Source organism: Gossypium hirsutum, chromosome A09 (genome assembly GCF_007990345.1).
Source record: "Gossypium hirsutum isolate 1008001.06 chromosome A09, Gossypium_hirsutum_v2.1, whole genome shotgun sequence".
Lineage (NCBI taxonomy): Eukaryota > Viridiplantae > Streptophyta > Magnoliopsida > Malvales > Malvaceae > Gossypium > Gossypium hirsutum.
Genome location: NC_053432.1, coordinates 65349656 through 65364481, shown reverse-complemented (window position 1 = coordinate 65364481; position 14826 = coordinate 65349656). Strand labels below are relative to the sequence as shown.

Here is a 14826-nt window from a genome sequence, read left to right as displayed (position 1 = left end):
TCGGCTTTTTCTCTTGTTGGTAGGGTGGTTGTTGGAAGCCTGGAGGTGGTGTGGTCGCTGATTCCCTTGGCCTCCCTATGAAAAATTTGGGTGATTCCTTCATCCTGCATTATAAGTATTGTTATGCGGATTATTTTGAGATCGAGGATTATTACCAATGTAATTTAACTGCTCGTTCTCCATATTGTGGCCATAAGGTGGGTATTCTGGATTGCTCGATCCACCTCCACTTGCTTCGTACTGCATTACTGGGTGAACCTGTGAAGAACTAAGAAAACCATCAATTTTCTTATTCAAGAGTTCTACCTGATTAGAGAGCATGGTGACTGAATCAACGTTATAAATGTCAGATTCTTTTATTGGCTTTGTCCTCATGACTTGTCACTGATAATTATTCAGTGACATCTCTTATATAAATTCATAAGCATCTTAAGGTGTCTTATTATTGATGGTTCTGCCAGCAGCTGCGTCGATCATTTGTCAAGTCGAAGGATTCAGACTATTATGAAACGTTTGAACCTGTAGCCAAAGTGGTAACCTATGGTGATGGCACCTTCTCAAAAGGTCCTTAAATCTCTCCCATGCATCGTAGAGTGTTTCTAAATCCATCTGCACAAAGGAAGAGATATCATTACGTAATTTGGTTATTTTAGCCAGCAAAAAATATTTTAGTAAAAACTTTTCGGTCATTTGTTCCCAAGTAGTGATTAACCTTCGTGGTAACGAGTTCAACCATTGTTTAGCCTTATTCCTCAACGAAAAAGAAAACAACCGAAGGCGAATGGCGTCATCAGAAACGCCATTGATTTTAAAAGTGTCGCAAAATTTTAAGAAGTTTGCCAAGTGAGCGTTAGGATCCTCGTCCTGCAAACTATCAAACTGAACAAACTGTTGGATCATTTGAATAGTGTTAGGTTTCAGTTCAAAATTATTGGCAACAACAGCAGGCATAACTATGCTCGATTCAGTTCCTGTTAAAGAAGGTTTAGCATAATCATACATAGTACGCGGAGCAGGATTCTGATTAGCAGCAATCGCAGGAGGTAGCGGATTTTCTTGGTTTTCAGTCATCTCCTCAGTTGTGGTTGAAATATCGTCCTCTTGCTCTTCCTCTGTGTATCTTAAGCTTCGCCTTATTTCTCTTCAGTTTCTGCGAACTGTGCGATCGATCTCACTATCAAACAGTAATGGTCCTGACGGATTTCTTCTAGTCATAAACTAAAAAAACCTGTCAGAAGAAAATAAATGAAGAATTAGAAAAGACAATAAAAATTTAAATTAGAATAAAAGTAAAATGGCTAAATTAATAAAAATCGAGTGTTCCTAATATCCTAGTTCCTCGGCAACGGCGTTAAAAACTTGATACGTGATATTTGTGACAGGTTTTAAATATTTATAATTAATCGTTCTTGAAATTAACTATTATCACGATGAAGGCAAGTGTACTTATCGAACAGTAGTATAGCTTTAGCAAGACAGAAAGTTATTGAATTGAATGTAAAAATGGTGAAACTTTTCTGGTTGAATCAGATGAGTCAGATAGATTACCTGAAGTGATTTCTTCAATGTCAGCTCAAAAATGTATAAGAAAAAGGTGTGAAGCTTACCTAGCTTATGTGTTAAACACGAAAGAGTCTGAATTAAAAATTGAATCAATGCCGGTGGTGTGTAAATATTCGAATGTTTTTCCAAAAGAGTTGCCAAGATTGCCTCCAATTAGAGAAGTTGAGTTTGGTATTGATTTAGTTCCAGGAATTTCACCGATATCGATTGCTCCATATAGGATGGCTCTGACTGATTTAAAAGAATTGAAAGCTCAGCTGTAAGAATTGACAGATAAGGGATTCGCGAGACCGAGTTATTCTCCCTAGGGTGCACTAGTATTATTTGTGAAGAAGAAATATGGTTCTATGAGACTTTGTATAGATTACCAATAGCTCAATAAGGTAACCATAAAGAACAAGTACCCATTTTCGAGAATAGATGACTTGTTTGATCAGTTGAAAGGAGCAACCATGTTTTCCAAGATTGATTTGAGATCCGGGTATTACCAGTTGAGAGTTAAAGAGTCAAATGTGCCGAAAACTGCTTTCAGAATAAGGTACGGACACTATGAATTCCTTGTTATGCCTTTTGGATTAACTAATGCCCCTGCTGTTTTTATGGACTTGATGAACCGAATTTTCTGACCATATTTGGATAAGTTTGTAGTCGTTTTTATTGATGACATACTAATTTATTCTCGTGATGAGTCCGAACATGTCGAGCATTTGAGAACTGTATTGCAGACTTTGAGAGATAAGAAATTGTTTGCTAAATTTAGTAAAAATGAGTTTTGACTCCGATAGGTCGGATTTTTGGGACATATCATTTCAAGTGATGGTATTCGAGTTGATCCCAGTAAAATTTCAACAATTGTTGATTGGAAATCACCAAGAAATGTGTCCGAAGTTAGAAGCTTTTTGGGCTTAACCGGTTACCACCGCCGGTTTGTCAAAGGGTTTTCGATGATTGCTACTCCTATAACGAGATTGTTACAAGTCAAATTTGAATGGTCTAAAAAATGTCAGCAAAGTTTTGAGAAGTTAAAGGCATTATTGACTAAGGTACTTGTTTTAGTGCAACCTGAACTGGGAAAGGAATTTGTAATTTATAGCGACGCGCCATTGAGTGGATTAGGATGTATGTTGATGCAAGAGGGCAAAGTGATAGCTTATGCCTCGAGACAGTTGAAACCACACGAGAAAAATTATCCGACGCATGATTTGGAATTAGCCGCTATTATGTTTGCATTAAAATTTTTGAGACATCATTTGTACGATGAGAAATGCAATATTTTTACTGATCACAAGAGTTTGAAATATTTGATGACTTAGAAAGACTTAAATTTGCAGCGATGAAGATGGCTTGAGTTATTGAAAGACTATGAGTTGGTGATTGATTATCACTTGGGTAAGGCGAATGTAGTCGAATACGGGTAAGGGGTGTTACACTGCAAACATATAATAGAACCTATAAAGCTAAAATATTAGAGATTGACTTTTTTTTCCTTTTCCAAAATTTCTCTTATGGGATAAGGTAGTGCTGCCTCTTTGCTTGTCTGTGAACAATTTTACTAGCAGATTTCTTCTCCATCTGTGGAAATCTAATCTTTTTCATAACATCAGTCTTCCCCTCAGAACTTGCTCCTATAGGTTGCACAATAATTCAACAAAGAGCTCGTTAAATTCACAGGATAGAAATTTTTAAAACACATTTGACAACAAATGCAATACTAAATAACATCATTTCTTGCAGTAAAATAATTTAAGTTGCATACCTCATGCCCATTATTAGTTATGCTTACGGAACCATCTGAATGTAAAACAACATCTATTTGTGTTGCAAAACCTGCTTGAGCCTCATCAACAGCATTATCCAATATCTCGTATACCTAATAGAAAGAAGTAAAATCAAACGTCTAAGGAATTTTACCACCAAAGTTACTAGAAATATCAAAAGAAAGAAAAAAAAAAGAAAAAGAAATTACCAAATGGTGCAAACTGACATGTCCAATGATAAAAGAATGTACAACGGGCCGTAATATACAATAAAAAGTGGGAAATGAACAAGGAAAGGTAATTCTGTAAAAAAGAAAAAAAAAGGTTAATTTCAATTGTAAACTAACAAAAAATAAATAGTAACAAAATCTAGGAATGACATATATTGCCTTTTATAAAAGAAAAAGATAAGAAAAAAATATGAAAAAAAAACATTTGCAGATCGGAGTAATCGAAATCAAATCTAAGTGATGAATAGTGTTTTAAAGAAATTTAAAGAGCAAACTTAAGGGGGAACGAATCAAATTAGGGCAAATAATTAAATATAATTAAACTAATAGTAATTTATTACACGTAATAAACTTACAAGGAGAAGCAACAGAGGGCTGCCGATGGAGATGCAGCAGCAGCCTGCCAATGGAGATGCAGCAGTGGGCTGCCAATTTGGGGAAATTGGGGGAAAAAATAAAGGGAATCGGGGTAGGGGAGAATGGTTTGGGAAAAATAAAATGGGAAAAAAGAATAAGAGATTTTAGGTGAAATTTTGGGATTTCGAGGGGGAGGGGGGAACCGATTTTGGGAAAAAGAAGGGGAAAAAAACAGAAGAGATTTCAGGTGAAATTTTGGGATTTCGTGGGGAGGGGGAATAGATTTTGGGAAAAATACTAAGGCATTTGGGGTAACAAAACGACACCATTTTGCAAAAAAAATAATACATATTCGCGCTGTTTGGACCAAAAATGTCGCTGTTGCTCAACTTTTTACGACATTTAGAACAAAAACACCGCTATTGATTACCTTTTGCGGCGTTTAAACGCCGCTAACGCTTGGCTTTTTTACAATTTTTATATTGAATTATTGTATCTTTCATATAAATTTTAAATAAATAATTTTTTAAAATTTAAGTAATATTTAAAATAATTAGATAAAATTATAAATTTTTATATAATTTTTTATGTAAGAAAACAAAAACAAAATATGAAAAAAAAAGTTTTAAATTTTTTTCCTTTTTTGTAATTATATATTCTTTCAATATTTTAGGAAATTAAGTTAAAATTTTCAATTTACTAATTAATTTTGTTTCTCTAGAGATGCATGGGTTAGCAATTTTTTTAATTTTAAAATATATAAAGTTTATCTATTATCTCTTAAATAATTTAAACTATAATGATAATTTTAATATATTAAAATTAATATTATCTCTTTTACAATTATATAAGAAATTATTTAATATATAAATAAAAAAACAATCAGTCATATACCAAAAAAACTATAAAATTATTTTAAATAATAGTATTTTAATTTTTTTTCATTTTTAACATATATTTTTATATGTTTTTACTTTCAAATTTTTTCTACGTGTCATTAATTTTTCTGAAGATTTTAAATATTAAATTAAAAATAAATTATATTTTAATTAATATAAAGAAACTAGTTAAATAATAAATAGAAGAGGATGAAAGAATGCATGCATGGGTGAGAATACAAGGAGCAAAAAGGCGCCATTTTGTTTAAAATATAATGATTTTTTTGGCGTTTTTGCTAATGCTTGACTTTTTGAGGCGTTTTTCTCATAAACGCCGCTAATGCTAGACCTTTTGCGGCGTTTTTCTCATAAATGCTGCTAATGCTAGACCTTTTGCAGCCACTACTACTTGCCCTTTTACGACGTTTTTCTCATAAACGTCGCTATAGCTCTAACCTTTTGCGGCGTTTTTCGATTAGCGCCACTAATGTATAACTTTTGCGGCATTTTTTGTCCAAACGCCATTAAAAACGCTGCTAAAAGCTTAATTTCCTGTAGTGTAGGCTGATATAAGAGCCATTTAGCAATATTTTGATACGTTTAGAACTCTTAATTAAAATTTAAATTCATCTCTTAAATTATCTCCAATAATTATCCCATAAATTCATTCATAACCAAGCAAATTCAAATAAGCTTAGCCTCCACATAAGATAAGTCAAAGGATAAGGATATGTTTGCATTCAATCAACCTCTCTTTTCTTCTTCCATTCGAAATTAAATTTACCAGCCAAGAGAAAGATAATTGCAGCTTCAATCCAAGAACCATTTGCTAATAGAAAACTAACCAAGATGAACCAACTTACTGCAATTTAATTGTCCTAACATGTTGTCCCAAGTGTTGTTCTAACTTGTTGTCCCAACTGATGTTTGAACAAGGAATGAAACATGTTGTCCCAATTTACTGTTCAAAGAGATGTTCGAATAGAGAGTGTAACATGAATGTATTGGACAGTTAAAGTCTCAACAAATATATATATCAATGTTGAATTCAAGACTCGAGAAAACACCAAATCTTTATATTTAGTAAAACAATAAGAGAATATTTTTATGTAAAATAAGAAGATAATTTATCTTATGCCACCTCTAATCAAATTATGATTAGCAACAACGATAGTCAAACAGCTCCCTACCACACCCCTAGATAACTTGTACGTGAATTCTCAACTTTGAAAAGAAATAAATAAGGTGAATATCTTAACATTGAAAAGAAAGGATCACAACCAAGTTTACTAAACTCAAATCTCCATTTTTTACAATTTTTTGTTACGCCAAGTATTTTTAGGCTTTGAATATGATAAAGTTTAAAAGAAATATAAAATCATAAAAATTAATTAAAAATTCAATTTTACATATCTTATATAATTGAATCTCTAAATAAATAAATGTCCAAGTAACATAATTAAGGAGTTTTTTTACTATATATTTTTAATAACTAAATATAAAGCACCTTTAAGTAATGAAAATGTATCACCCCTTACCCAAACCATCAATGCTTCTAAATAAGTGATGTTACATTCGATGCTTGATGGAATCATCGGTTTCTCAATTCTGAACTACGAACCTTATCATACAAGTAATCACAACCTAGAAAACAGTTTTGAACTTTGAACATCTAATTCAAAACATTGACTAAGTAGATATTGCTACCTCCTAGCTATGTATCGGTGCCTAAGCAGTGGTATTGATACCATTGCTCAAAGTATCAATACGATACCCTTATCAAAAGTCATGTTAGGTACTGTTTTAGAGGGTTCAATACCCTCCTTGCATGTATCAGTACCTAAGCGTTATGGTATCGATACCACATTGATAGGTATTAATACCAAAGCCCTCTAGAATCCTAAAATAGGTATTGACTTGTATGTATTGGTACATTTGTTCTGAGTACCAATACCTGTCAGTAGGGAAACCCAAAAAACAACCTCAAAACTGTTAGGATTTTTGCCCCCTCCCCCTTAGTTTAGTAATTGTATCATATTTGATAAATTACTAAAATGTTCAAACTAATTATTCATGGAAATAAATAAATATTATTCATTATCTCTATACTAGATTTTCCTCAATGATTTTTATGTACAAAGTAAAATGAATAAGAAAATATTGGCTCCTTGATTACCTAAGATTTAACTAATATTAAGTTGCATTATATGAACGAATTCTCCATAATTTCCATAGTTATATTCAACAAATAATACAAATAATAAGGGACTATGATGTCGTATGTAAGACCAATTGAGGAGATAGTTTGTCATGGACTTCAGAGATAGATTGACTCCTAGAAATAGATATATGTGATTGTCTAGACTAACAATATATAAGGCCCAAGTTGAATTTATCCTAAATGTGTTTATAGATTTATTCACTTGTGACTTTCATGGTGTAACTTAACTAAATCCTGAATAAGTGAATGACCATGTGTGTATAACTCGTTCTTTAAAATATTGAATACATGTGTTCTTATGGTAGTAGGTTGAAAGTTGGTATGTTGTGTAGCAGCCTAATTTTTAGTGGTGTCAGAAAAGGTGATTTTAGAGCCCCATTTTTGTAAATTGAGTCCTTAAATAATATTTACAGAGTTAATGTGATAGAATATTAAAGTTTGGCACTTTAATTTTGTTTATTAATTGCTTAATTAAGGTATAGGGACTAAATTGTAAAAGTTTATTAATATAAGTTTTTAGTCGGCCAAAAGCTTAGGGGCTTAAATTGCAATTAGCCAAGGGTCCAAATGATAATTAAATCATTTTATAATATATGTCAATGGATATTGATGGAAAATTCCACTTAAATTTGTTAATGGTGGTTTTTGTTAATTAAGTAAAGTTAATTAAACTAACTTAATTAAAACTTAATTATGCTATATATACTAAAGTTAGTGGAAAAACTTAAGCATCCTATTCATCTTATTCCTTTTGTCGCCCCAAACAAGAAGAAAACCCTTTTTAAAGCTTCAAGCTTTCAGCTATAATTTGGTTAGTGAAATTAAGTCTTTTTTTTGTAACTTTTATGTTTTTAAGGTCATGGAAGCTTGATTTAGCTAGCTCATATACCAATTTGTAAAAATATTAAAGTTTTTGAAAGTTTTCATTGTTGATTTCTTGAAGAAATTGGTGTTAAATTGATAGATTTTAAGCTTAGATGTGAAAAGGGACTATATTGTAATGTTTAATTGTTAGTTTTGTACAAAAGGACTAAAATGCATAAATTGTAAAATTGATGTAAAATTTTAGTAATAATAGATAGTAAGGAGTCCCTAAGGGATGCGATTGAGATCGATTTTCAAACCGAAGCTCAAAATTGAAAGATATAATTATTTCAATTTTAAGGACAAAATTAAATAAAATGTAAAATTTTAAAGGCATTTGAAAAATGAAATTTAATAGGTTCATACATATCATGGCATAATATGAAAATGTTTGATATTGATGAATTGCCTAAAATAATTGAATAATTCAAGATTTGGGTCAAATAAAAGATAATCGGAGAAAAGCCAAAATATTCGATTAGTCCCTGGAGGTTCAACTTGTTTATTGTTTTATCCAAGTAAGTTCATATGATATAAATGTGTTTAAGTTATGTAATTGATTTGTGTATGTATGTGAGATTGTGGGTTGATTTACAGTAATTTGGTTTGAAAGGTAAGAATTGGACTAAATTATAAAATGATGGTATAAGTGAAAATCAGGCTCGTGTAAGCTTAGTAAAGGTTATGATATGTTGATATGTCAATAGGGTTTTGTGTGCGCTTTTATAGGATTGATTATAGATGTTTCTGAGATCCAGCATTTTTTGTAGACTCGAAGATACATGTGACACAGGTTTAGCCTAAATTGGTAACCTAATGTTGTTTTAAAGGTTTAGCACAGACGGGTAACCTGACTTGTATATTTTCAGCTTCGACAAGCAATTGAATGTGTCGTTATAAAGGTTTAGCATAGGCTGATAACCTAACAAAATATATATTTAGTTCGAACAATCAACTGGTGGGGTGTAGTTACCTATGTATCTAAGTTCATTTACTAGATTAATCGGGCTAAATGGTTATTGTAAAACAAAAATTGAAATGAAATTATATGAGTTTGATGTTCAAATGGATAAATTTTGAATTGAGCATGAGCATGGTATTGAAATGGTGACTTTAAAATAAATTGGATTGACATATGGTTGAGATATCATATGGTTTGATTACATGTTAAACTCACCTTGTTGATGTTGTGTTTTGCCATGTCTAGCCAACTATGACAAATCATGGTAGCATATTGATTTTAAGATAAGGTAAGTCTCGTTTAATGTCTATGAACTTACTAATCATTCTATATGCTTACCCCGCTTGTTTTTCCTTTTCCTTATAGATCACCACCTTGCAGAACGAGTTAAGTTGGGTCGTTTTAAAACTCACACTATCCTATCACTGAATCAATAGTTATTTAGTCATTTTGAGTCTTGGGTTGTAACGTGTATATATATAAGGTGTCTTGAAGTTATGTTGATGTATGTAAGTGTTTTGGTAACTTGTGATGATTTATATCTATATGTTTTGCTAAGGAATGGTATAAATTGAGGAAGATTTGATAGCTTGTTGATAGGTATAAGATTAAATGCATTTGAACAATGGTAACTTGAAATATGTTTGCAAAATGTGGCCAAATCTTAATAAGTAATGGTTATGTTTAATGCTTATAAGCTTTAGATGTGTATATGTGTACATAAGGGCTTGAAATGAGAATGAATTTCTATGTTTTAAGGATTTTTAGTATAGGTAAACATTGGTAAATGAATGACTTGGTTGGTGATTGATTCATAACATGAAATGTTAAGGTTTGATTGATGTTTACGTTAATGGTTTGATAAAGTGTTGAATATAGATGTTGAGCTTGCTTGTCATGTTTTGGTAAGATTTTGATTCTAATGAATTGGATACTGATGAACATTGTGGTTGGTTTGTTTAGAAACTTGAAATAGATACCAAATGACTCAAATTTTACCAAAAACAAAGTCTTTGTCTCGATGACCATATTTTCTCATCGCAACGTCGACCAGTAGTATGTGATGTTGCGACATCGAGTGGCTTAATATCGTGACGTGACAAACTAAAGTTTTAAAGTTTGCAATTTGGTCCTATTTCGTGCTCGAGTCTATAAAAGAGCTATCTTAAGTTCGATTAAGACTCGAATTTAATTCCTATACATAAATTACATGTGTTTGACACTGGATTGTAGGTGTAAAGGATTATTTATTGTATATTTGATTGTAGTTGCTCCGACAACGAGTGTAACATTCTGTAACTCGGACACGGCAATCAGGTTGGGCGAGGGGTGTTACATGTTGGTTACATGACTTATGCATGATATAACTTCACTCACGATAGAAAAATCATACCTCAGTAAAATAGTAAATTATATATTCTCATTGACATTGTATGTATTATGAAAATGAAATCTGGCCAAAGGTCATTTGTATGGGATAAATGATTTCATCATTGTTAATTTGATTAACGATAATTTTCATTAAAAGAAAGATATAATGGTGACCATAAAATAAAATCAATCCAATTATGTAAATAAATTTACCCTAAAAGAATCACAGATATCCTATGAACCTCAACAATCACTCTAAAAAAAAGAGAAAAGAACTAAAACTCTAAGTAGCTATGAAACTAGAACAGCTAAGCAATAAACAATACTAACTTAGCATAACATCCACTCTCTTTAACCTTGCTTAAAGTAGGTTATTTTTAGGTATTTATATGGCCGTTTTTAGGGTTACATCTTGTAATTGGTTGCAAAGAATCTAAAATAGGCAAAATGGGGCCAAATTTGGCCCTTTCATTTAGCCTAGGCGTTGTGGTTCCCATGTCATTCCAATTACCTCTCGAATTTTTCTTGTTTTCAATTTTTGTGTTTAGCCTTCTTTTGTGCTGAAACCTACATCTCCAGCCTAATTAAAACTATGAAAAATCAATACAACACTTATTAAGTTCTAATTACTTAAAAAGCACTTTAAATGCAATGAAAAATTAAAGAAAATATGATAAATGCAAAATGAATGCATGTAACAACCCAATATTTGTCGGTGTTGAAAAATTCGGTTGAAGGTTGAGAAAGTTAACAAATCATGGAACAAATGAGCGGGACTAATGTAGTAATTTAGCATGGCCTTATAATAAATTATTCCATAATTATCTTGAGGTTCGTGGCAAGCTTTGATCATTGCCGTTGGTTTCCACTAATGTTAGCATGAGCACATAATGGCCATTGATTTGTATTATTTATTTTAGTTTATTAAGATTTATATGGATAAATGGTGGTGGAATGAAAGAGAAAACTCATTTTCTCTTCTTCTACACTCGGCTAAGGAGAATGAAGAGAGAAGTTTCGTTTCCTTTGCATGACACCATTGTCGTTCTGCAATTTCAAGGTACAAGATGATTTTTGTCCTTTGGGATTTTATGAATTTCTAGCTTTTGATAGTTGATAATACAAATCCAAGTGTTGAATTAAGGGATTGACAGTGTTTTTGGTTAGATATGATGTTGAATTTAATGAATCTCGTACAAGACTCGTTGAGTAGTGACGAAGAGTAGTGAATATCTAAAGAGGCCATGACCCCTAAAATGGTAAATTTTTAGTTTAAGCTTTTTATAATTTATAAAATTTCAAAATAGTAATAATAAAATTATACTTTACCTTCAAAAATGACAAAAATTTAATTTAACCCTTTAAAAATTTTAAAAATATGTAAAATGTTAAAATAATAAAATTAATTTTTTACTATTATAAAAATAAACAATTTAACATCTTTTCTTCACAAAGGACCATCTCTCAAACTCATTAATTAGCTTTTTGGTTGATTATTGGTCAATAAAAGTAGTGAATATATTTTAAAAACAATCAAATTTATTCACTATTCTTTCAAATAATTTCAAGGAATTAAACCTATTTCGAGGACCAAATGACGAGGAAAGACATCTACTGTCATAACCAAACTAACTACTCCACTCACATTTATTAAATTAGTAAATATTAAACCTAACAACCAACTACTAGTTTAACATGAAAATAAAATATGATTTGGGTAAAAATGGTAATTTACAAACTACAAGAAAAAACAAGTGAAGAATTAAAACTTCAATTCGCTAAACTGGCTTAAGTCATACTCTATTTAATCTCAGCATAATGATTCGGATGGACCTTAAAATTTAGGTGTAATTATCACCAACAATGTCACTGTCATCACCTTCATCAATCCTCCATTAGCGTAAGTTGATTACTATCTTATAGACCAGCCCTTATCAGATTTAGTTTAAATGCCCGTATTGCGAAGAGAAAGGGAAAAAATAAACATTTATCAGGAAGAGAAAGACTGATGATATTTACAAAAATGTGCTGTAACATCTATTAATCTGACCAAAATATATATACAAGGATGTCCCCTTTGAGCCATTAGATTTCTGTGTTGAAAACATTTTCATATTCAACCCATATGGATCAGCTTATATGTAACTTGTACTACCTAAACAAGCTCTTGTCTCAATTAATTAAGCTTCCCTTTCTTGGACTAGAATGGGTAAGCCACCTCTCAAGGTGGCTGTAAGACCAGCGGCAAACCTTGGTGCTTGATTCGAATGGGGAACCCGGAGATTGAACCGCCTAACTACGGCTAGAACCACACATTTCATCTCCACCAATGCTATTTCCTTCCCTAAACAAACCCTTTTCCCAGCTTGGAAAACTGGGAACTTGTACAGGTTTTCAGGAACATATCTCCCATTTTGCAACCATCTTTCTGGCTTGTAATGAAGGCAATCGGGGCCCAAAATCCGCTCCATCCGACCCATTGCATATGGATGGTAGGTGACCCTGGTGCCTTTCCTCACAAAGGTATCATCAGGCAATACGTCATCCTCTTGAGCAAACTTGGAGTCAAATTGGACAGGTGGAAAAAGTCTCAAGCTTTCATACAATGCCGCGTGTAAATAGTGCATTTCTCGAATTTGATTAAAACTTGCAAATTGCTCATCACTCGACCCCATCACCCTTTCCACCTCCTCTCGGATGGCTGACTCAACTTCTGGATGATGAGATAACAACCAAAAGAAGCTGGTCAACCCTGACGCCACCGTGTCCCGACCAGCCAAGAGGAAACTTACCACGATGTCTCTAAGATACTTGTCATCGTTGATTGTCCCCATGAATCTCGACAAGAGATCATATCTGTCTGAAAAGCCCTCTTCCCGCCGTTGCTTAATCATCTCTTCAGCAAATTCATCTACTACTTTAATGGCTTCTTTAAGCTGCTTTTCCGTGCCCAAGTTCAATAGCCTTTTGACCTTCCATATCAAAGATGAAGATGCCAGCGCTCTTTGTGCTGAAAATTTTGATGCTAAATCAAAAGCTTCAGCAAGGTCTGATACTAGCAGTGATAATTCGAGGCAACCAGGGTCTAACCCGAAGGAGAATTTGCAGATATTATCGAATGAAAATCTTCTAAATACATCTTGTAAATCTAAAACTTGTTCTTGACCAGCAACTGATGATAATAGAGGGAGAAGACGAGATTGAATCTCTGACCTGACGATATCAAAAGCGTGCGTTCTTACGGAGACGCCACCAAGCTCAATGCTGGCCATCTTCCTTTGAAACTTCCATGAATCACCATCAACATTGAAAATACCTCTACCAAGAAGATCACCCAGGAGAGTGGAGAAAGGTTTCCCTTTTGGGTAGTTTTCAAACCTGGTTTTAAGCATGTGCTCGACGTTGGCAGGATTTGCAGTGATGATATTGCCAAGAACATGGATATGGATGGTTCCGGTGGCAGAATTTTTAAGGAGGTGAGTATACCAATCACAAAGATTATCGAAATCTTTGGTCCAACTGGAAGTAAGATAAGCCTGGCAGATTTCACAAGTACACCAGAGCTTCAACCTCAAAACGAAGATCAATAAGGAAAACAAAGAAAACAAGAGGGTGAAAGAGAAGAAGAAGAAGCAGAAAGCAGTGGACATGGAGCAAAACCACAAGGAAAGTTGTGAATCCATTGACAATAAACAAAAGCTAAAGAGCGATTCAAAGAAGGAAAGTTTTAACAAGGATAATGAGGAGATGAAGGAATTGAAGAGAAATCATGCCTTTATATAGTATTCCCCCCGTTTTTTTTTTAGTGAGAAGAAAGTGGAAGTCAAGAATCACTAGAAGTAGTGATGTTGATTAATTGGTATTTTCTAGCTGTTCGATACGCGAGGGAAAAATATAATTGTGGCATGAATAACGCGTGCGCAAAATAAAATAACGACGGCCCTCTTAGGAGGACAGTTGCCAAATTGGGGTGTCTCTTTCCAACCTTTCCCTATCTCCTTTCCTCATGTCGGCTATTATATTATTATTTTCTTCTAAGTTGCAGTCCATTCAACCGCGTGTGCCTACAAATTGAAACTTTAACTTCTATCTCCAAATTCTGATAGAGTAATTCATGATATTAATATTTTTATTAATTGCACATAATTTTAATTAGTTTATAATAAAATTTAATTTTTAAAGTTTACGTATTTTATTAACTTAGTTTTAATTTAATAAACTTAGCATATAATTTTTGTATAAATGGTAAAGTTAAATTCTTTAATTTTTTTAGAATTAAGACTAAATTGATAAAATATGTAAATATTGAAAGTTAAATTTATTATTTTATTAATAAAAATTACGTATAATTGACCAATGACATTAACCTTATAATTAATTGTCCTTAATTCCTCACTTTCAAAATTAACATGAATTAAATTATTCTTTTTTTACCAAATTTTTAATTTATTTTTACACGACTATCTTATTAAAGTCTAATTCTATAATTAATTTTTTTATTGTATGTGATTTTCAAATTTAGTCTTTATATTTTTTTAGAAAATTTAATCACTATATTTTAATTTGGTAATTTTTTTATCTTTTTTAATTTTAAAATTTAAGTTTTGACCCAAATGTTAATCGT

The 14826-nt window shown here is 32.3% G+C and overlaps 1 protein-coding gene, 1 long non-coding RNA gene and 1 other non-coding gene across 3 annotated transcripts; 1 reads left to right on the top strand and 2 right to left on the bottom strand.

Annotated features, from left to right (window-relative positions):
* Nucleotides 1-535: 535 nt before the first annotated feature.
* On the top strand, nt 536-642 carry LOC121207478 (small nucleolar RNA R71). The gene has a single exon (XR_005902567.1). It is a non-coding gene; the product is annotated as a small nucleolar RNA R71 (small nucleolar RNA).
* A 2257-nt stretch (nt 643-2899) lies between these two features.
* On the bottom strand, nt 2900-4126 carry LOC107890291 (uncharacterized). Its single transcript, XR_001681908.2, has 4 exons — nt 3907-4126; nt 3530-3623; nt 3320-3433; nt 2900-3188 (listed from the first exon to the last, which is right to left on the bottom strand). It is a non-coding gene; the product is annotated as an uncharacterized lncRNA (long non-coding RNA).
* Nucleotides 4127-12188: 8062 nt separating this feature from the next.
* On the bottom strand, nt 12189-14001 carry LOC107889162 (cytochrome P450 94C1). Its single transcript, XM_016813513.2, has one exon. The coding sequence runs from the start codon at nt 13883-13885 to the stop codon at nt 12383-12385; it is 1503 nt and encodes a 500-aa protein (XP_016669002.2). The 5' UTR covers nt 13886-14001; the 3' UTR covers nt 12189-12382.
* Between the last annotated feature and the right edge of the window lie 825 nt (nt 14002-14826).

What these genes read in the sequence shown, in the direction of transcription:
- LOC107889162 (XM_016813513.2), bottom strand. Translation starts at nt 13,885, where the DNA reads ATGGATTCACAACTTTCCTTGTGGTTTTGCTCCATGTCCACTGCTTTC.